Source organism: Pectinophora gossypiella, chromosome 28 (assembly GCF_024362695.1).
Source record: "Pectinophora gossypiella chromosome 28, ilPecGoss1.1, whole genome shotgun sequence".
NCBI classification, from domain to species: Eukaryota; Metazoa; Arthropoda; class Insecta; order Lepidoptera; family Gelechiidae; genus Pectinophora; species Pectinophora gossypiella.
In genome coordinates, this window is record NC_065431.1 from 6,402,462 (window position 1) to 6,427,380 (window position 24,919).

At 39.4% G+C, this 24,919-nt stretch overlaps 1 protein-coding gene across 19 annotated transcripts in view; it reads right to left on the minus strand.

The window, feature by feature from the left end:
- Positions 1–24,919, minus strand: part of LOC126379104 (mitogen-activated protein kinase-binding protein 1) — a 143,183-nt gene that overhangs the window by 55,693 nt on the left and 62,571 nt on the right. For 6 of the 19 annotated variants that reach the window (XM_050027695.1, XM_050027709.1, XM_050027694.1 and 3 more), the window contains exon 3: positions 1,759–1,850. In XM_050027695.1, coding sequence (XP_049883652.1) covers positions 1,759–1,850 — 92 coding nt within the window. Of the gene's footprint in view, positions 1–1,758; positions 1,851–13,808; positions 13,831–21,844; positions 22,414–22,514; positions 22,560–24,919 lie in introns of those variants that run through there. The other 13 variants (XM_050027707.1, XM_050027705.1, XM_050027704.1 and 10 more) reach the window with 8 other exon arrangements.

The window sequence follows — 24,919 nt, forward strand, 5'->3', positions numbered from 1 at the left end:
CAAAGTGCGGAAGTAACACACAATATACCACCCCAGTATATGTCCGCAGTAATATCCAAGAAGCCTTCCAAGTGGCGCATCAATTTCCTAAACACCTCGTCTCCAGCGCGCTGAGCAGGCGAAAATGCTTTTAATGCATTTAATACGCCTTTAGGTAAAGGAGATTACACTTTAGGTGCACTATATAGTCACTATGGTCCTGTAGTATAGTCATGAGCAATATTTTTTTTAAGAACGTCTAGGGCCCTGTGCCGCGGTTTTTCTTGCAGCTTCTTTTCCCCGGCTATACAGGTTGTGAGAAGCTGCAGTAGTTTTAGGCGGATGAGACGTTCGTTATGTAAAAATTGACGAATCAAAGTGTAACTATGTTACCAACTGAATAAAGATATTTTTGAATTTGAATTTAGTCACTGTGGTGTTGTGGTGCACCATCAGATGGGAATAATAAATGCCAAGGAGAGAGAGAGAGAGGGTGTTTTGGTACAGTCATGAGCAATATCATGAACCCATTTTGGAACCCTATCGCACCATCATATTTGACATTTAATGAGACTTACGGCACACACCGGACACTTCGTACAAACAACCTTGTTTTACTTTTGTTAATCATTCGAAGATCACTTCAAAACGACTTTAATACAAATATCATCATCTCCTTAGTCTGGGTTTCGAGGTGAATTACCAACCTCATCAACCCTAGCGCCTGGGTTATTATTGAACCGCCAAAGGCCCCAACACTTAACAGCTTAATCCGTCATGACATTTTACCCCTGCAGCGTTTAAAGCTAGATTAAATTTCAGAAGCAGCTCGCTTCCCCGTAGTGGCATTTCACGGTTGTTAGCGGACCATTTTCCGGTCACTGGCTTGTTGGATTTGTCAAAACGTATATCCAACGTTCACGTTTGGATCATAAATGTTATCACGTGCTCAGCGGTGAAGGAAAACATCGTGAGGAAACGTACTGAACTGATTTTACCTTGTTTTAAGTTTACGCGGTTATTATCATAATTAAAGCACATAATAACGGGTTCTTACCGCGTTTAAGTGGGGATATGAGACTCCCGATATTTCCGTTATCAAAAACATAAACAAGCGGCAAAGAAAGAGGGTAGACAGATATGTCTGCCCGTAGAAAATTATGGATCTACCTACTCCACTCCAATCTCATCAGGCATCCCGTGATCATGGCACTTGCAACAGTGTCGAAATATCGGGAGTCTCATATCCCCATTTAAACGCGGTAAGAACCCGTTATTTTGTGCTTTAATTATGATTTTACCTTCATTTGCTGTATTCTAGCAAATAAATATTTCTATAACAAATATCGCGAACCAAAAGCTAGTTATAAAACTCGCAACCCGCATTGGAGCAGCGTGGTGGAGTATGCTCCATACCCCCTCCGGTTGATTGAGGGAAGGCCTGTTCCCAGGGACGTATATAGGCTGCTTATGTATATTCTCTTCTATCGTGTGGATTGTGAGATGGATTACCAACCTCAAAACCTGGTATCAGGTTTATTATTGAGCCATGGCTCATGTAAGGACTACATACTTACATCTGTAAGTAGTAACCGGGACGATCTTAACAACGGATCAGCCTGCGACGTCCTGACTAAACAAGGGAACACAAAGTGATTTTTGTGAGTCCCAACTGGGATTCGAACCCGGGACATCCGGTTTGTGAGCAGAACGCACACCAACAATCCCTGGACCACGGAGGCCGTTGAGAAGACGTATGTTATGTAGTATTCTACTCACCCTGCAGGGTAAGCGACCAGCTCGGTGTTGGGGTCGCAGTCCAGGGCCGCGTTGCTGCTGACCGTGAGACCCAGCACCGTCTCCAACTTGATCTGGGAACAATGAGAGCACCATCTTGAGAAATTGTCCAAAACTCTTTTCAACTCGTTTCAAACGTATGTTAATCATTCGAAGATCACTTCAAATCGACTTTAATACAAATATCATCATATCCCATTATCCCGTTTCTCACAGGGTCAGCTAACCTAACCTGAAGATTTGACAGGTCCGATTTTTTACAGAAGCGACTGCCTGTCTGACCTTCCAACCCGCGAAGGGAAAACCAGCCAATACTGGTAGGTGAGGTCACATACCTCAGAATATGCATCCCTCGGGAATGTGGGCTTCCTTACGATGTTTACCATCCATTTTAGTTTATCTATAAAATATCTATATACAGGGTGTTAGTGACATCGTAACGAAAACTTTGAGGGGTGGTTCAGGCCATGATTCTGAGTTGATATCAAGTAGAAATTTCCGTCGCAAAAGTATGGATTGGAAAATAATTAAAAAGAAAAGAAAAATTTTCATGAATTTTTTGACACGATATTCCACTTGATATCAACTCAGAATCATGGTCTGAACCATCCCCCTCAGTATTCGTTACGGTGTCACTAACACCCATACCTACTTATATGGCTACCGTATGTACTTGTACGGGGTGTAAGTGTCATCGTAACGAATACTGAGAGGGATGATTCATCTGATTATTCTGAGTTAATATCAAGTGGAATTTTCCATCGCTAAAGTATAGAATTGAAAATAATTTAAAAAAACTAAAAAAAAATCATGAATTTTGCGACGGAAAATTCCACTTGATTTTAACTCAGAATCATGGTCTGAATCAACCCCCTCAGTATTCGTTACGATGTCACTAACACCCAGTATAAAAGTAAATATTTACAAAAGACTCTTTTAACTTAAGATGGCAAATGGCGGCCTAGATTTTATCTATCTATTTTTAAGATTATTGATAAACAATTCGAACTTTTACCACTTTTTTTCACGTGACTTATTGTTGATTTGCCGCAGATGGCATTAACTACTTGGCCGGACAAATGAGGAGCGCTGAAGGCTCTCACCCGGTACAACGTTTAAAAGACAACAGGCCTGAGGGTGCCCAGTTGGGCGCGAACCTTGGCTCGGGGCGACGTCTGAGAGGAATAATATTTGAAAGAATTGATCGACCCTAGTGGGTCGATAGGGATAAGTGCTGAATGAGAGAAATCGTCGACCACGCCGGCGGGGTGCTTTTACCACCATCACATGACTTAAGATTACACATACCTCTGAAAAACTTTTAAAATAGTTCTCAATGTATGTGTCATAAATTTCCGGCGAAATATTTGTACTAAATTAATTCTTGTAAGTATTGTTAGACCGTGTCTGTAATAATGTAATTTATTAATGTATAATAATAAATAAATAATAAAGACTTTTGAAATCAATCAATCAATCTGAAAATGCATTTCTCGACAATATTATACGTAGTATTACTTTTTATTCTATGTTGAAAGCATCACTTTATCTCGGTACACTCATTACCATGACCAACTTTTCTCAAAATATCTAGTCATTTAGTAAACAGACGGGCGTGTCAATGTTTGTCTAAACATATTAATCTCAAACAAAGCCACTTAATAGGGGCATTGTAAAACCATAGTGAAGAAATAACAGTAGATTCACTACATTTCCACGGCTAATTGATATATATGTTACTGTAAACTGCAGTAAATCTTAAGATATTCCAGTAAAACCTAAGATCTACCCATTCCTAATGGTAAATGTCCCAAAAGGTTTGCGATTCGAACTTTTACCACCATTCCGTTGGTAAATTCTCGCGTCAGACAGAGTACTGCGGGGCGGAAGGCGAGAGGGAAACCACTGCCCTATTTTTCCCTAAAAAAGTATCATGGAGGAAAATGCTACACCGACAAGAGCGTGGCTCTAACTTGATGATGATGAGATCAATTGATTCAACGTGGCATTTTTAACAATCCAGGCCATTGCCCGTATAATGAATGGCCCATCACGTTAGATAGGACACGATCCCCATGTCGGCTTTTACGACACGCCCGGAAAGACATGCAGCTCGCGTTTCACGTTTTTTATTCGCTCCCAGTCGAATAAGTTTTATGGAGTTTACCCACTGTTTTATTTCTACTGTGTATTGTGTATACCATATTTGAATTTTCAAGGCCTTTAGTACATTAGCGTTGATAAATTTGGTCAATGGGGCAACTATTTATAAAAGTTACATATTAGACAAAAATGCGTAGAAAAACCAACAATGTTTATGTGCAAACAACACAATATATTTAAATAATACAGGGTGTTAGTGACATCGTAACGATAACTTTGAGAGATGATTCAGACCATTATTCGTGCTTCAGAAGGCACGATATGCTGTTGATCCCGGTTACTACTTACTGATGTAAATTGGTAGTCGTTACATGAGCCGTGTCAGGGGCCTTTGGCGGTTCAATAGTAACCCTGACACCATCACAACTCACACGATAGAAGAGAAGAAGTAACCCTTTCTGTCCAACTTATTGATTCGTTCCTCCCCCAACACCACATTTCCAAGGTCTGGAGTCTCTCTTTGTCTATCTGTGTCAGTGTCCAAGTTTCACATCCAAAGAGGGCTACACTACATACCAAAGTTTTGACGCATTGTTTAGGAATGGATTATATTACGAAAATATTCACAACATCTTTATGACTTAACTAAATAAAAATGTGTCAATAGTTGAAGTGGGTGTCATAACATCAACACAATGTTCAACAAATCAAAAAGCTGCAAATGACTCAGTATCCATATAAGAAAGACATGGCAGTTCATAAAATTTTATACGTATAACAAGCTTTAGTCGTTTCGGCCCGCGGTGCGAATCGACTTACTTGTCAAATTCAAATCCAAAAATGTCTTTATTCAGTAGGTAATATAAGTTGCACTTTAAACCGTAATTTTTTGCGCTGAGGGCTTTCACCCGGTACACAATTTAGAACAACAGCCCGGAGGACGCCCATCCCCTCAGGGTGTCGTTTGAGAGACATTTGAAAGAATTAATCGACCATACCGGGTTGATAGCGATAAACGCTACATAAGGAAGTAGCCCTAAAGGATTTACAGTCAGTGTGTGTCAAGCTAGCGGCCTCAAAAAAAAAATGGGCACGAAAAAATAATTTCACCATACCAAAAATTTGTACCCTTATTGAAAAAAATAGTACCTGTTGTAAAAAAATTAGTACCATCACGGTTCTGGATTTATAGCCATGTTTTATTGCACTTGCTAGCTTGATGGCGAGCGAAATTTGGCGAGAGTTAACGACAAGGTCTTTCGCTTTGATTTAAACGCCAAAAATTAGTACCGAAATAGTACTCACCCCCTGCAAAATACCGAAATTAGTACTTCAACGGTTCCAAAGTTATAAAGGCAGTTCTTTGATCCCGCTGGCTTGACGTTTTGAAAATACCTATTATCTGGGGAACGCTTGCATACTTCAGTATGTAACTAATGTCAATAAACTCGTATGAAATAGTACTCGCCGCTAGCTTGACGCACACTTACAGTCATCATTCTGTAAAATCATGTCCAGCATCTCCCAAGCATTATCCCGTTTTTCACAGGGTCCGCTTACCTAATCTGAAGATTTGACAAGTCCAGTTTTTTACAGAAGCGACTGCCTGTCTGACCTTCCAACCTGCTAAGGGAAAAGCAGCCCAATACATGGTAAGTCACATACCTCCGAAAATGCATTCTTTGTGTTGTTTCCTCACGATGTTTTCCTTCACCACTGAGCGGGTGATAATCATTTATGATCCAAACATGAATTCGAGAACAAATACGACAATCATTGGTTTATAGTCGTTTTGTTTCATTTGTGCCCAGAATGTAAACAAACAACAAAATCACTGAAATCTCCCAATCTTTTTACTTTTTCGCGGCTAACCTGACATATATAGCTATAAAATAAACAATATTTTACGGGCACACGCAAAAACTATGAAATATTCACAAAATTACACCAAATTAATGATTTTTTTCGGAACACTAGAAAAGTGAGGTTATCTGTCAAGCGTTTTTTTTTTAAATTTTATCGTATTCGTAGCGCTTTCAATGCATTTAGCTCATAGTTCATATCACAAAATTGAGTGAGTCATTCATTATATTCAGATTGGTGTTGTGGATGATAAATTTATAGGACTGACATGTTAGGTAGACTTTTAAACAGATTTCATTAGCAGTTAAATTTTGACTGCGTTTTCGTATCTTAGGCGGAGGCGGCGCTATCTCACGAGATGGTCCCGGTGTAGGATCATCCATTGTGAAAACCTAAAAATATAAGTTCCTATTAAATTTACATTTGTGTGTATTGAAAATTATTAATAAATATGACTAGCTAGGATCACGGTAACTAGTGATCAACAATAAAAAAAAATATTTTCTGAGTTTTCGAGATAAATACTTATAACTGCAATACCTACTCGTATATTATTTATTCTTTTTACAGACTACAAAACCGAATATTGATGCTCAACCGCGCATCAAGTTCTTTTGACTTTTGACATTTTTTTTACTTTGGCCAGTAGTGTTCTATTTAAATTAAAATTACTTACGGCTTCCACAAAAGAGATTATGTAGCACAATGTCAACAGTATCCAAGTCACAAGCAAAGTCGGAGTCCAAATAACGACAGCCAAAGTCGTTAGTCCGTAGCACAACAAAAGCAGCCAATACACTTGCAAATCGGAATACCAGGGGAAAGCTAAGTCAAACGAAAAAGAACACACTACAGAACAACCACGAAAACGCGTACACATGACAAAAGCCAGGGAACGAGTGACGAGACGAGCGACAAAACGAAATTATCCCAGGGCTGCCAGATGAAAAAAAGGCATGATCGTACTTCAACTACAAAAAAATCGTATTCCAAGGAAATTTTGAAATGAAAAGATAGTACAACTTAAAAGTTCAAAGTTTTTATGAAAAATGAGAATAATTCGTTAAGAATCAGAAAAATAATGCTATAAACTAGACTTATACTAATTTTCTGAGGTTAATTTTGCGTGTGATTCACTGAACATTTTTTTTAGTCCGAGTCAAATGTACGTTTTATAAGACATTCCGCTATTTTTTAAATATTTTTTGAAGATTGTTTCGAAAACGATTATGCCCTGTGATAAAAAAATACATTTTAATAATTCATTACGTTCTATAATATGAGAAAAAAATAGGCACCTTATACCTAAAATCTGTTCGAAGTCTAGGGATTATAAATCATGTCATGACAGTCCTACTAATTTATCATCCAAACCTATCTGATTTTATAATGAATGATTCACTCACGTAAGTGGAATGAACTATGAGCATTGGAACCACTACGAATTCAATTAAATTTAAAAATAAGTTGTTTTATTTGTACATGTGTCTTATGAATTTAATAGATAAATGAATCAGTTCCTTTAGAAAGAAATCTAAAACTTTCCCATCCTTAGTTATGTCACAAATGTCACTGGCGGCCATATTGTTTACATTCTGGGCACAAATGAAACAAAACGACTTTAGGCCTGTGCTGGATTTGAACCTGCGACCTCAAAGTGAGAGGCAGGCGTTCTAACAACTGGGCTACCACAGCATCCGTAAAATCATGTTAATAACTCAAATCTTTATCTGAAATTCTCCTAAGCTGCCAATGGTGCTAATTCCTGTAAATACCATCTAATTTTATTTTAAGTTATATCTGTCATTTTCTTATCCATCGAAAAGGAAAGGGACGGGTAATCGACAAGCATAAAATTTATGGAACACACGTCAATTTTAAGCACAAATCTAAACCAACCGTCTAAAAATTTTACATCCGTCAATAACCCGACACAGTTAAGTAGACAGCACGTCAAACGGGTTGCATCCCAGCGACGTACCTTTTTGATTCGCCCGGGTTATTCATTCATTTACTCATTCTTCCTAAAATTAAGAGCTGTGAATCATCCGTCCCTTTCCTTTTCGACGGATATGAAAATGACGGATATAACTTAAAATAAAATTAGGCGGTGTCTGCAGGAATCGGGGCCAATGACCATATTAGTTTAATTAATAAACGCAAAGTTAATAAGAAACAGATTAAAAATCACATAAAATCAAAGGGCCGGAATTTCCGCGGCATGCCGCCGTGTCAAGGTCACACACCTGATCCAAGATGGCGGCGCGTGACGTCACGGCAGATGCGCGGGCGCGGATCTATAGCTAACTAATGATTATGACGACTAATGCGGCTACACTTAGATCGAAGATAAACTTAGGTAGGTATAATTCCATTGTATACCTTAACGAGTTAGGTAACGTGGCATCACGCTTGTAACCCCGAAGGGGTAGGCAGAGGTGTATGAATAGTATAGAGCCTATTGCAATTAATCGGGCACCAATCCGGGAAACCATACGTGATATCAATTAAATACATTAGTCATTAATAATTAACTTAATTTTCAATTATAAAATTTACGTTCTTGGAATATTGGAATTTAATGGTAACACAATGGTAACACTTACGTCATCAAAGGGAATAGAAATGCCTGCTTGTGATAGGATTGAGGATACCTGGTCTTTAGTTCATCTTGCGATGCATGTATCTTATGTATGAACAGTTGAACAGGCAAACACAACACAGTGCGAAAGGGATGCCGAGTCCATCAATATAGTTCCATCTCACTCTACCCACACACATCTCACCAGCCGTCCTTGTGACGCAACCGCAAGGATTCACCACAAGGTCGATCCAAACCAGTCGCGCAACATTTTACCATAGACTATAAACAGCAACAGCAACCCGATATTAATGTCTTTCTTTCCGCCTCGAGGGTCGAGATTCGGTTCCGAGGTTGCGTATTATGTGTCGCCATTGTTTCAATGTTGGTACGATTGTGTTTGACTTCTGATGTTTACACACTCACGTTCGTTGTCTCTAGAAGGGTGGGCAGAGCCTGCTGCTATTATTGTAACGAAGTCCTAATTGATATGACGAACCGTACGGTGGTTTAAAAGGGCACATAGAAGCAAAGCAAATCACCTAAAACCGCAAAATTGACATTTGCGCACATAAAAGTGTGTGCGCAATGGAAACAAATGTCAAATAACAACATACACCGTGATTCTGAGTTAATATTAAGTGGATTTTTTGTGTCAAACTCATGAAAATATTTGTTTTTTTAAAAAATTACCGGATACTTTCAAAGACTGCAAACTCAATAAGTTTCGCTTAGCAGTTTAACTCTGGCTTGCAGATAGATGCTTCAACAGCGTAAAAGAATATTTAGATTACAAATAACAGGTTTTAAGTGTATAAATGAAAGCATGTATTAAGTGTGTAGATTATTTGTAAAATTGATATTATTATTTGTTATTGTTTTTAAATAATCTGTGTGTATGCCTGAAAAGGCAGTATTTGGTGATACTCAATGAAAAATAACAGCTGTTTGTAACCTAAATACCATGCACAGAATAAATTTCATTTCATTTCATGTATTTTTTTAGTTCCATACTTTTTTTCTGTGGAAAATTCCACTTGACTCAGACTCTGAATTAAACTCAAACTCAGAATTGTGAGATATTCGGTAATTCTTCCGTTTAGCACGAAGATAAATGATTAAAGATGTACTTCACTGCTTTTATAGATTAATTATGTGGAGCAAAAAACCACCATTTTGGTATAAAGTTAAACAGGAAATCCCTTATTTATTTCTTTTTTATCCCCACTGTAACTACTAAACTGCCTATATACGTCCCACTGCTGGGCACAGGCCTCCCCTCAATCAACCGGAGGGGGTATGGAGCATACTCCACCACGCTGCTCCACTGCGGGTTGGTGGAGGTGTTTTTACGGCTAATAGCCGGGACCAACGGCTTAACGTGCCTTCCGAAGCACGGAAACTAACACCCTGTATAGTATCACAAAAAAATAAAGAAAACATAACAGACGTGAAAGCATTTCAAAAATTCTAAATACCGGTCCATTATTAATTAACAGTTCAATTCGAGAACAGTTCGACGATTTACGATATAATTGTTTTGTCGACAACATCGATTCATAGATTTATCATCGATCTGCGCAGACGGCGGAGAAAGCGAAACTTTAAAAATTAATTGATCTGACCGAATGAAAGTATTGCCATTGCTGTTACCATGTTCGGTTTGATAGAAAAAAGCAAAGTGGGACTTCAAATTGTTCGTGAGGGTTCCGTAGATGACTTTCATTCAGTTTCAGGCATTCAGATAATTAACAGCCTCCGTGGTCCAGTGGTTGAGCGTTGAGCTCACGATCCGGATCCCAGTTCGAATCCCGGTGGGGACATATCACAAAAATCACTTTGTGAAATTGTGATCCCTAGTTTGGTTAGGACATTACAGGCTGATCACTAGATTGACCGAAAGTAAGATGATCCGTGCTCCAAAATGCACGTTAAGCCGTTGGTCCCAGTTACTACTTACTGATGTAAATCATCACTAGCCCATTAACGTCCCCACTGCTGGGGCACGGGCCTTCCCTATGGATGGATAGGGAGAACGGGCCTTAAACCATCACGCGGGCCCAGTGCGGATTGGTGGTTATTAACGACTGCTAATGCAGCCGGAATCAACGGCTGATGTAAGTAAGCAGTCGTTACATGAGTCATGTCAGGGGCCTTTGGCGGCTCAATAGTAACCCTGACACCAGGGTTGATGGTTGATAGAAGAAGAAGTCGCAATAAAACATTTATATTTCTATTTCAGTCTCAAATCAGTTCACATTTCTCGCGCAATTCCTTGCGCGCTTGACCCACTGCGCGTGGTAATGCGCACAACGCGCAAGTTTACGCCGCCGACGCACATTCCGTCGCCATATTAGTTGTGCAGGTTGATCGCTGCTGGCTTAGGAAATGAAATTGACATTTACATACATTATATACAACACAACACAATACAAATATACTTTATTGCACCAAAATAAAAACGAATAATTACAAAAGACTCTTAACCTACCTACATGGCAAATGGCGGCCTTATAGCGATTTCTTCCAGACAACCATAAGGTGAGGAAAAATGTAAATTGAAAGATTGCGGGTACAAACTATAAGATCACGCCTATGTCCCATTAGGGTAAGCAGAGACCCCTTGCTACGATCCTGACGCACCACAAGAAATCAGAAATCAGAATCATTTATTCAACGTAATTATCATGGATAAACTTGATGAAGGTCAACATAACATTTTTGAATTTACGTCATTTCGCAAGGTGTTATGGCTGAGGAGAAGAAATGACAAGAAACTGCAACAGCAACACATCTTTTAAATCAATGAGGGTATACATTACAAGTTATTATATAACTTAACTTATATAACTAGAGGAACACATTCAATACCAGACATTTTTATCATTTAGGTAATCATTAATCTTATAATAAGCTTTTATACATAAAGTAAGCTTTACGTGAGCTTTAAATTTATTCTCTTACAAATTTAAAATATTATCTGGTATTTTATTGTAAAAACGTATACATAACCCCAAAAAACATTAATTTAATTTACTAAATCTAGAATTTTGAACAACAATTTTATTTTTATTCCTTGTATTGTAAGTATGCCTTTCACAGTTTCTCGGAAGGAGAGATACATTTTTACGTACATACATAATGTTTTCATAAATATATTGACTTGCGACCGTCAGTATATTTATTTCTTTAAACAGCTCCCTTAAAGAGTCCCACTTTCAGGTTAAAGAAATCTTTATTCTCAAAAGAAATTTACATTTCACTTCATGAGAACTTATAAACTAACTTAATGTAAACAAAATATAAACGGTGAGCGTGCATGAGTTGTAATAGGCTACTTGACACTCAGTGAAACGATAACAACACCTTGAGTAATTTAAACAAACTTATTTCGTAAATAAGGCAAAAGAAAAATGGTATTTTTGGCAGCCATTTTGAAAGAAGAGGGCATTCACAAAAAACACAACAGTTCGCACGTAATATGGAAGTGCTTAGCAGTACGAATAGTGCGTAGCGTAGTAATTACCTACATATTTGCTATTTGTGTGCGTAATAGCAGGTGGTCGCCGGCGACTTTCAATTCTTCAATTCATCTCTGTAAGTCACCATCTCAGTACTCAAGTAGGGTTACTTAAGTAAGGTATATGAAAAATACGCATAATGTTTTTATTTTAATAGCACAAAGTCTGTTGCTGATAATTGATTTGTCATTAGTTTAAGTTTTTTATATTTTTTTTAGGGGTCTGGCTGAAAATCGGCGTCGTATTGCCCCTCATGTGGGTCGATACGACATTAGCCGAGCTAGTACCCTTTTTAGTTTTAAGTCTTATATTTCATATATGTTCAATTTTTTTTTTTAGTTGCTTCTATGCTGTTCTGGGAGCAAATAAAAAACATAGAACACGTTCAGCTGCTTGTCTTCCCGGGCATGTCGTAAAAACCGACAGAGGGATTGTGTCCTCTAACATGATGGACTAATGTTATGGGCGATAGGCTGATCCCTTATCACCATAAGGTTTATCATATCCAGCTTACGACATCGTATCAACAGTGGCTGCAAGTTGTCTTAGATTACTTGTGGCTCTGCCCACCCCGTTAGGGATTACGGGCGTGAGTTTATGTATGTATGTATGTTCATAAATGTTCAAATTTTAATATTAAGAAGTTTATGTCACGTCTTAAACCTAAATAAAGATTATATCTATGTATCTATCTACTCACACCTTTCACAAGAATATCCTTCTTTACACGATCCATCCACACTTCCTTGGGTCGTCCCCTACCCCTATATTCATCCACATTCATACTCATAACTTTCCTCGTCATATGCCTTTCATCCCTCCTCATTACAAGGACGGACTTCCCAGGGCACGTTCCCCAAAAACAATATCGGAATCGAACCCGGGACCTCCGGATCGTGAGCCCAATGCTCAATCACTGGACCACCAATAAGTTGTCTTTATTTTCAACGACTTAACGTGCCTTCCAAAGCACGGAATCATATTAGTACAGACAATCAGGTGATTTATGCCTGAAAAGTCCTTGCCAAACAAAGGACAGTCTCACAAAGTGATATCGACGATGTCCCCATCGGGAATCGAACCCGGACCTCCAGATCGTGAGCCCAATGCTCAACCACTGGACCACAGAGGTCGTGTCCTTGCTAATAGGCTAGTTTCTAACTAGTCAAATCAGTTACTTTTTACTAAACGTCAAAACACGAAATTACTACGGAATTTGTATGAAAAAGCAACATGTGACGTCATAGAAAACGTGACAAAATGTCGCACATATTAATACATTTTTAATTATTAAAATTCATAAATAAGTTAAATAGAAATAAGAAATTGTTTTTCGATACTTTTACATGTCTTTATTTTCAACGACTCAACGTGCCTTCCAAAGCACGGAATCATCTTCCTCTTTCAGACAATCAGGTGATTCATGCCTGAAAAGTCCTTGCCAAACAAGGGACAGTCTCACAAAGTGATATCGACGATGTCCCCATCGGGAATCGAACCCGGACCTCCAGATCGTGAGCCTGACGCTCTAATCACCAGACCACAGAGGCTATTAGCCGTAAAAAACGCCTTCACCAACTCGCAGTGAAGCTGCGTAGAGCTTACTCCATACCCCCTCCGGTTCATTGAGGAGAGGCCCAACCAACCAGATTGTGGTCAAATGCTTGTCTATTAGAGGAGCTCGGTGGCGCAGCGGTAAACGCGCTCGGTCTGTGATTGTTGAAGCTAAGCAACTTTCGCAAAAGCCGGTCACGAGCTCCTCCGTGCTTCGGAAGGCACGTTAAGCCGTTGGTCCTGGCTGCATTAGCAGTCGTTAATAACCACCAATCCGCACTGGGCTCGCGTGATGGTTTAAGGCCCGATCTCCCTATCCATCCATAGGGAAGGCCCGTGCCCCAGTAGTGGGCACGTTAATGGGCTGATGATGATGATGCTTGTCTATCACTGATGGAAAAAGAAACCACCTGCAGGTCCCACACTCACTCGCTCTAACCGCTAGACCACAGAGGCTGTGAAGATTTAATAAATGAATAAATAAAAATATCAGACACTAGGGTCTCACGCGGCCTCCCGACCACACATGTATAGTGGTCATGTCGTAATATGAAATAGTTTCGACACGCTCACGCGCCCAGCCGCCCACGTGCCAATCAGCTGATCTCGTCTCGTTACTTACCGCATGATTTGAGATTGAGTTGTCGTAATCTCAAAAAAAAAATTAGAATAATACTACGTATGGAACGGTAAACGGACGGAACGGAACGGTACGGTGGTACGGTACGGAAGTGTGTCAGGATCGAAGCAAATGGAATTCTATAGTCTCTGCTTACCCCGGTGGGAAATAGGCGTGAGTTTATGTGTGTATGTATGTATAGAACGGTAATTCTCCGTCCCGCGAATAGATATTTGGTATGTAAGGAAAAAAATAATTTACGTAATTAACGTAAACCATTTAGAGATTTTGTCAGGCATAACCCTACCATTGTAGAAAGAAAGAAAGAAACATTTATTATTATTATCCCGTTTTTCACATGGTCCGCTTACACTAACCTGAAGATTTGACAGGTCCGGTTTCTTACAGAAGCGACTGCCTGTCCGACCTACCAACCCGCGAAGGGAAAACCAGCCCAATACAGGTTAGGTTACATACATCCGAAAATGCACTTCTCGGGAATTTGGGTTTCCTCACGATGTTTTCCTTTACCGCTGAGCACCTGATTATCATTTATGATCCAAACATGAATTCGAAAACAAATTCGACAATTAAGTTTAGGTCTGAGCTGGATTCGAACCTGCGACCTCGAAGTGAGAGGCAAGCGTTCTACCAACTGAGCCACCACGGCTCTGTATAAGGCGGTTATAACCAGTACCGTGTAATTAAAGTCACATAATTCCGCCAGGTTCGCCTTACCGGCTATAATTGCCTATATCGTAGGCGGGAAATCAATTAAAAACAATAAACAATATCGTGTTATGCATCATGATGAAATGACTTCATTGACAGAATAACGTAAATAGAATAGTAGACTGGCCTCGATTCCTGCAAACACCTCCTAATTTTATTTTAAGTTATACCTGACATTTTCTTGTCCGCCGAAATGGAAAGGGACGGATGATTGTCAACAAGTTAATTTTAAAATGAATGAATAACCGGTGCGAATAAAATAGTCGTCTCCTTGGTATGTAATCCGTTTATACATTGTTTTAAGTTTACGCGGTTATATCGGAGTCTCATATCCCCATTTAAACGCGGTAAGAACCCGTTATTATGTGTTTTAATTATGTAATCCGTTTGACGTGCTGTCTACTTAATTCTGTTGGGTTATTGGCCGTTGTAAAATTTTTAGACGGTTGTTTTAGATTTGTGCTTAAAATTGATGCGTGTTCCATAAATTTTATGCCTGTCGATTAACCGTCCCTTTCTTTTTCAACGGATAAGAAAATGACAGGTATAACTTAAAATAAAATTAGATGTTGTTTACAGGAGTCTTAGGTAATTACCACGTACAATACACGTGGGTGTATGTACTATAACACCTTTGCCTACCCCTTAGGAGATACAGGCGTGATGTTATGTTTTACTTTAACAATACTGGTAATGGTGCTAATTCCTGTAGACACCATCTAATTTTATTTTAAGTTATATCTGACATTTTCTTATCCGCCGAAAAGGAAAGGGACGGGTAATCGACAGGCATAAAATTTATGCAACACACGTCATTTGTAAGCACGAATCTAAAACAACCCTTTAAAAAATTGCATCGGCTAATAACCCGACAGAATTAAGTTAACAGCACACGTCAAACGCTTTACAATGATACCTTTTTGATTGGCACAGGTTATTCAATAATTTACTCATTCTTCCTAAAATTAAGAGCTGTCAATCATCCGTCCTTTTCCTTTTCTGCGGATAAGAAAATGACAGGTATAAATAAAACAGAATCGAATTTCACCGCTGAGCACGTGATAAATATAATACAGCCATGGATTCGATAACAAATTCTAACCACCTTACAAATAAAGGAATGACAGCCAAATAAAGTTGAATCCAATTATAATACAATTCGACTGAACTTTACTTGGCTGTAAAATACTTAAACCCACGTTCATCCCTGGTTTACTTTTTATTTGTAAGATGCTAAGTGTTGGGATTCAAACTTGCGACCTCATAATGACAGTGAAGTGTTCTTCCAACTGGGATACCACGGCTCTACTTTTCTTTTTTTTTAATTAACAATTGCTTCTATGCTGTTCTGGGAGCATATAAAAAACATAGAACACGTTCAGCTGCTTCTCTTCCCGGGCATGTCGTAAAAACCGACAGAGGGATTGTGTCCTCTAACATGATGGACTAATGTTATGGGCGATAGGCTGATCCCTTATAGAATAGAATAGAATAGAATAGAATAGAATAGAAAAAGTTTATCACCATAAGGTTCATCATATCCATCTTTGGACTTCGTATCAACAGTGGCTGCAAGTTGTCTTTGATTACTTGTGGCTCTGCCCACCCCATTAGGGATTACGGGCGTGAGTTTATGTATGTATGTTTAATTAACAACACATCACCAAAATTTATTGTTCCCAAACAATACAATTCTCCTTGTAAAACCGTTACACAATTTCGCAAAACGACCTCGCCATAAAAGTACCTAACATAAAAGTCATCTTGCTATAAAAATATGCATAACTAGTTTTATATAGAAAGCGAAATCGTATTCACCGGGCTGGGGCTAAGCCGCTGAGTAAGTGCGTAGTCGTTACGTAAACCATTTTAAGGGCCTTTGGCGGCTCAATAGTAATCCACCTCACAACCACTCGATAGAAAAAGACTAAAAAAAAATAATGTAAGGTACGTGTAGTGTATTGTATGTGTATGTATGTGTAAAGTGAGCCTATCTCTAAAAGAAATCTCTTCCAGCCAACCCCGCTTGGTTTTAGCAGGGGAAGCACAAAGTGTACAGAACAAGTAAATAAATAAGCGTAATTAACACTTTTTTTTTCTGAAGCCTAATCAATGTCCCACTGCTGGGCAAAGGCCTCCCCCTTCTCTTTCCAACCCTCCCTGTCCCGGGCATCGTTCCGCCAGGTGTGCCGGAAGGCGTCCAGCTCGTCCCTCCACCGTCGTCGTTATTAACACTTATACATTAATTAAATACATAATAACAAAAAATAACATAATGTCCCCTGCCTACCCTTTAATGGATACAGGCGTGCTTTGTTATGTAACCAAAATATAAAATAATAATGTTACTTTTTTATATATTATATATATGTGTATTTTGACGTATTTTAGTGTAGGTTTTTAATTTGACTATATTATATATTTTATTAACATTGGTGCTAATTCCTGTAAATACTCTTTTTGCTAGATTACGGGACTACGCCGAATCCAATAGTCTTATTCCACCAGAGCAGTTTGGTTTTAGAACCAAACACTCCTGCGTTCAACAAGTGCACCGTATTGTTGAACATATCTCCAGTAGATTAAACTTAAAAAAACCTGTCGCTACGGGAGCGCTCTTCTTCGATGTGGCGAAAGCGTTCGACAAAGTCTGGCACAACGGCTTGATCTACAAGCTTTATTCACTGGGAGTGCCAGACCGTCTCGTGCACATCATACGAGACTTCCTCTCAAATCGAACCTTTCGCTACCGCGTGGAAGGGACGCTCTCGTCACCGCACCCGATACATGCCGGAGTCCCACAAGGCTCCGTCCTCTCCCCTTTACTATTTTCATTGTATACTAGTGACATTCCCAAATCCCCTAATACCGAATTAGCTTTATTTGCGGATGATACAGCCATCTATTCTTCGTGCCGTGGTCGAGTTATGATGACCGGAATCCTCCAACGCGCGGCCAATGCCTTGGGCAAGTGGTTTCGCAAATGGAGAATCGAGGTAAACCCGGAGAAAAGTGCAGCGGTGTACTTTTCAAAGGGCTATTATAACACGCCACGGTCACACCGTCAACTTAAAATCATTAAGATGTTTGGCAAGCCGATCCCTTGGGAGGAGCAAGTCAAATATCTCGGCGTAGTCTTAGATAGACGTCTTACTTTCAAGGCCCATATCAAACGTGTGCGCGATCGCGCCGCGTTTGTAATGGGCCGTCTTCACTGTCTCCTTAACAAGCGAAGTAAATTGTCCCTTAGGAATAAGGTCAAAATCTACACGACTTGCATCCGTCCGATCATGACCTATGCAGGGGTAGTTTTCGCTCATGCGAGTCCCTCTCAAATCCACCGTCTACAGGTAATACAAAATCGTTTCATGCGGAAAGCCACGGGAGCTCCGTGGTTCCTTCGCAATGAAAATCTGCACATTGACCTAGGTCTGCCAACCATTGCCCAATGGCTCAAATTAGCTTCCAAACGTTTTTTCGATTCTGCTCCGCACCACCCAAATCCCCTGGTAGTTGCGGCTTCCGATTACATCCCGCTTAGGGACGGTACTGAAAAGTATCGGCGTCCGAAGGACGTAATATACGATCCCGACGACCCGATTACTCTAGCCATAGAGGCAGCCAATCAGCTCGCGACACCAAACACTTCAGGACCCCGATACCGACCCCGCCGGCGTGGTCGACGATTTCCCTCATTCAGCGCTTATCGCTATCGACCCACTAGGGTCGATTAATTCTTTCAAATATTTTTCCTCTCAGACGACGCCCTGAGCCGAGGTTCGCGCCCAACTGGGCACCCTCAGGCCTGTTGTCTTAAACGTTGTACCGGGTGAGAGCCTTCAGCGCTCCCCATTTGTCCGGCCAAGTAGTTAATGCCATCTGCGGCAAATCTACAATAAGTCACGTCAAAAAAAAAAAAAAAAAAAAAAAAAAAAAAAAAAAAAAAAAAAAAAAATGTAAATACTCTAATTTTATTTTAAGTTATATCTGTCATTTTCTTTTCCGCCGAAAAGGAAAGGGACGGGTAATCGACAAGCATAAAATTCATGGAACACACGTCAATTTTAAGCACAAATCTAAACCAACCGTCTAAAAATTTTACATCCGTCAATAACCCGACACAGTTAAGTAGACAGCACGTCAAACGGATTGCATACCAGCGACGTACCTTTTGATTCGCCTGGGTTATTCATTCATTTACTCATTCTTCCTAAAATTAAGAGCTGTGAATCATCCGTCCCTTTCCTTTTCGACGGATATGAAAATGACGGATATAACTTAAAATAAAATTATGCAGTGCCTGCAGGAATCGGGGCCATTGTAACTGTATAATTATAATAAAGTATAATTAATGAAACTGTATAATAAAGTATAATTGATAAGTTACCAATATTATATAAACTTGTCTAATCTATGAAATAAAAATTTTATAATGTTACTTGCATATTACGAAACAAAAACCAACCAAAAGTCAAATAAACATAGTCCAAGAGCCCGTCACTATCGTAAAGTCAAGTTTTTACACCAAGCTCTTATACTACACTTATGATATCAGTAATTGTGGACATTATATAATAATAAATTATTATTATAGACAAATAATTATGATTGATTGTCTGTCAGTTCAAAAAAGTTACCAGGTCAACATGTTATGTAAACTTATTATGGATTTGATTAATGTACATTAACTACAAATAAAGACATAAAACCTCACGACTATATCCCAGTGGGGTAGACAGAGGTACATCCATCGCAAGATGAACTAATATACTATATCATTACGAGTTCATCTTCTTATTACCCTGGTGTCAGGGTTACTATTGAGCCGCCAAACGCCCCTGACATGACTCATGTAACGACTACATAATTACGTCAGTAACTAGTGACCGGGACCAAGCTTAACGTGCCTTCCGAAGCACGGATCATCTTACGAGTTCAGAAAATATAGTCTACTAGCTTTTGCCCGCGACTTCGTCCGCGTGGCGTGTATCTATCTTACGCGGTTTAGATTTTTTTCATACAAATGTTTTTTCCCGCTAACTCCCGTTCCCGTGGGAATTTTGCATTATCCTGTTGCAACTAAGGTTTCAGTTTACTAAGGTACCTGCATGCCAAATTTCAAGCGTCTAACTTAAGCGGTTTAGATTTTTCATAAAAAAGGATTTTCCCGCCAGTGCCCGTGCCCGTGGGAATTTCGGGAATTCCTTTCTTAGTCCCTTCCAAATTTCAAGTGCCTACGTTTAGCCGTTTAGGCTGTGCGTTGATATGTCAGTCAGTAAGTCAGTCAGTTTCACCTTTTATATATTTAGATCTTCTTCTATCGTGTGGGTTGTGAGGCGAATTACCAACCTCATCAACCCTGGTGTCAGGGTTACTATTGAGCCGCCAAAGGCCCCTGATATATTTAGATGATCTTCGTTACACGCGAGTGTAAGTCAGTGTTCTTACTGGGTTAGAGTAACGAGTGTCGACACAGTCTGGTGAATACGACAACTGGCACGAACGCCGGCATTCCTTCACGGCATGCCGGCCAACCGGGCTGCCGATTTTATTGAGAGATCACGAATAGTTTCCACTGGAACTGGGTAAGAAATCTCGTAGAAAATTGCGAGATTCCAATATGTTTAACGACTTACTACTAAAGACTACACTATTAAAGACAATTGAGGTAATCAGAGGTACATCCTTCGCAAGATGTCTGAGAACTGATATTAGGCAGCTAAATTACTCAATTGTATAAATATTTTATGTTTATTTTTATTTTTTTAAAGAACGTCTAGGGCCCTGTGCCGAGGTTTTCCTTGCAGCTTCTTTTCCCCGGCTGTACAGGTTGTGAGAAGCTGCAGTAGTTTTAGGCGGATGAGACGTTCGTTATGTAAAAATTGACGATTCAAAGTGTAACTATGTTACCTACTGAATAAAGATATTTTTGAATTTGAACTTGATGAATTAAGTACCCACACCTCACTGAGGTTTCTGTTGGACCAACATGATAGGTGAACCGTAACGCCGTCTATAATGCTCGAAACAACTGTATTAGTGGAAACAGAATAAGGAATAATACTACGTATAGAACGGTAACTCTCCGCTCCCCAGCAGCTGAGCTAGGTTTACCTCACCCCCCCTTGAACATAGTTTATGATGATGCGCGTGTACGATAACATATCTTAGGATAACATAGCGCAGTTCTAGATTGAGAACTGCAACTGTGAACGCGCCTTTATGCTTGCATTGTAGGTTGACCCAACAAGAACTATGACCTCATAAGCCACTTTAAACTAAAAATAACTCTTGTGACGGTCACAATATGACTTCATGTTGATTTTAACATAGATCATAATACGTTTAACTAATCTGTTCTTCTCTCGTGTGGGTTGTGAGGTGGAATACCAACCTCATCAACCATGGTGTCAGGGTTACTATTGATCCACCAAAGGCCCCTGACATGGCTCATGTAACGATTACTCACTTACAACAGTAAGTAGTAACCGGGACCAACGGCTTAACGTGCCTTCCGAAGCACGGATCATCTTACTTTCGGACAATCAGGTGATCAGCCTGTAATGTCCTAACCAAACTAGGGATCACAAAGTGATTTTTGTCATATGTCCCACCGGGATTCGAACCCGGTACTTCTGGATCGTGAGCTCAATGCTCAACCACTGGACCACAGAGGCCGTTATATCATGTATCATGATGATATCATCATCTCTCTAGCATTATCCCGTTACTCACAGGGTCCGCTTAATTAACCTGAAGAATTGACAGGTCCGGTTTTTTACAGAAGCGACTGCTTGTCTGACCTTCTACCCGCGAAGTGAAAACCAGCCCAATACAGTTTAAGTCACACTCCGAAAATGCATTTCTCGGGAAAATAATAAACTGTAAATAAACTATGAAGTAGTGCTTCGGAAGGCACGTTAAGCCGTTGGTCCCGGCTGCATTAGCAGTCGTTAATAACCACCAATCCGCACTGGGCCCGAGTGATGGTTTAAGGCCCGATCTCCCTATCCATCCATAGGGAAGGCCCGTGCCCCAGCAGTGGGGACGTTAATGGGCTGGTGATGATGAAATAAACTATAAGATATAACTCACCTCATACGCCGGTGTGTGCAAACTGTCCCGGATAACAGGCGCACTGTTCCTCGGGCCGATAAACGCCATCTTAGCATTTTACACTTATAACGTTATAACTCGTTAGATATAATAACGTTACAATACAACACTGACACTCCAAAACTTTTAAAATAACGTAACAATTATAACTTGTTACGACACTTTCACTTCCTTTAGAGAATAAAGTCAGTTGAATTAAAAACACTGGCACTTCAAATTTAAAAAGAAAAGAACGCCTAAATTCTTATTACTTTTAATGACAAAACATATTTTATTATCGCACTGTTTAAAAATGGAATGTATTAAAAAGAAATCAATTCCACGTTCGAATTTCAAAACCTTTCAATCGATACATAAAATGGCACATTCGTTCAATGGTTTTAACTTCACGTTATTTGAATTTACAAAATAAAATCACTGTTAGTTTTTCTTATTTGTTATTTAAGAGCCACAGATAATATTATCGTTTTAATACGCTTGCTTCACTCAAGGTCACTCAGCTAGTTAGCGTTACGTTATTTTTTATTGTGTTATATAATATTCTTATACTATGTAATGAACGTTACAAAAAAAAACAAATAAGTTAATCTTATGTGGAGGTGTTTTTGCTTCAAGTAATATTCCAATTTGATTTAAAAGTACGTCTTACGTGTCTTTATTCCGTGCTTCTGAATGCTTGTGGCTCTGGCCATACCTTTAGGCGTAAGGAAAAGCTTGCGAAAATGGTTTTAACGTGACCTTTTGAATCTAACCTAACCAAATTGGGGAGATTCGAAAACGCTCAACCAATGTGCCACAGAGGCAGTCGCAAAATCACTCAAATTAAAAGAAAAAATAAAAAAAATCTTTATTATTCAAATAAAGCATCACGCCTGTATAACCAAAGGGGTAGGCAGAGGTGTGAGATATTTATACACATCCCCTCCTCGCCAGCTATGTTCAAGTCCCATGTGATAGGGGGCGAGCCTATTGCCATTAACCGGGCACAAATCCTGGAAACCACGTGATATCAATTATCTATGGTCCAAACATGAATTCAAACTCATAAAGTCGAATTCAGTACTTTACATAAATGTCAGAGGAAAAGTCATGACCAATATCATGTACCCACATTAGAACCCTGTCGCACTATCATATTTGACATTCAATGAGACTTACGGTTTAATTTGTCAAAATAGTTAATGTGACATGGTTTCAAAGATACATATTACTACTCGTAATCGTATATCCATCGCAAGATGAACTAAGTACCCACACCTCACCGAGCTTTCTGTTAGACCAACGTGATAGGTGGGCCGTATCGCGTAAGAGTTCTATCGATATAGAAAATAAAATCAATTAACTTTTAAATAAGAAATCAGAATCATTTATTCAACGTAATTATCATGGATAAACTTGTTGAAGGTCAATGTAACATTTTTGAATTTACGTCATTTCGCAAGGTGTTATGGCTGAGGAGGAGAAATGACAAGAAACTGCAACAGCAACACATCTTTTAAATCAATGTAGGTATACATTACAAGTTATTTAATAACTAGAGGAACACATTCAATAATAATTACTTATGTTTCGATTTGACGTATCGGGACGTAAGTTCATTGACCCCAATCACTGAGTAAGTAATATTATCCACGCAAGGCAAACCGCAGCCAGTTGCTAGTATGAGGTACAATCCACACAGATTGGTTAAAATTTAACGACCTCCGTGGTCCAGTGGTTGAGCGTTGGGCTCACGATCCGGAGGTCCTGGGTTCGAATCCCGGTGGGGACATATCACAAAAATCACCTTGTGGTCACATGTTTGGTTAGGACATTACAGGCTGATCACCTGATTGTCCGGAAGTAAGACGATCCGTGCTTAGGAAGGCACGTTAAGCTGTTGGTCCCGGTTACCTACTAATTACTGATGTAAGTAAGTAGTCGTTACATGAGTCATGCCAGGGGCCTTTGGCGGCTCAGTAATATAAGGTTGGTATTCCACCTCGCAACCCACACGATAAGAAGAAAAAGTTGCGAGATAAAAAAAAAATACGCGTACCTATGTCTATCATCATAGAAGGAAAGCTAGAAGGAAATAGAGGAAGGGGAAGACCAAGAAGAGCTTACATGGAACAGATAAAAGAAAAGGTTAACGTCGTGTCTTATAGGGAAGTCAAGGAATTGGCCTTTGATAGACTGGAATGGAAAATGCTACACCGACAAGAGCGTGGCTCTTAAATTGACGATGATGTATGTCTATCTATACAGGGTGTTAGTGACATCGTAACGAATACTGAGGGGGATGATTCAGACCATGATTCTGAGTTAATATCAAGTGGAAATTTCCGTCACAAAATTCATGTTTTTTTAAATTATTTTCAGTTCTTCTACTTTTGCTATGTTACGATGTCTAATCATCCCTCTCAGTATTTGTTACGACTTCTCTTACACCCCGTACAAGTATGTATGTATGTATGGTTGTTAGTGACACCGTAACGAATACTGAGGGGGATGATTGCGACCATGATTAACATAACATAACATAACATAACAAATACTTTATTGCACAAACAGGAAAAAACAAAATACAAAACAAAAGAGAAATAGAATGATTCTGAGATGATATCAAGTGAAATTTCCTGCCGATAAAATTTTATAAAAAAAATGCCATAACAGTGTGCCGTAGTATTCGCCACCATCCACTCGATCTGAATCGACACTGACTCTGTACCTGAGAAAGTGATCCGCGATTAACTAAAGGTTTCTCTCGGTGAAAGCAGGTGGGGAGCCCTGCATTGCTCTACATTCTAGATGACTAGTGCTCTTGCGCAGGTTTAGGTCCAATTTAGTTAGTACAAATTCTGACGCGGATGGGACTTGAACCCACAGTTCTTGTTAAGCCGGGACATGCGCGTTAACAATTATACCACCGGGTCCTCCTCCTTTCCTTGCGAAATGTATCGATCAATGTATCGCTATTAAGCCGAGGGTTCAATCAACTATAAAAAAATATATATAATGTAACTAACACAACATGCACGAATATCGTCTAATATAAATTATTTTTATTTATGT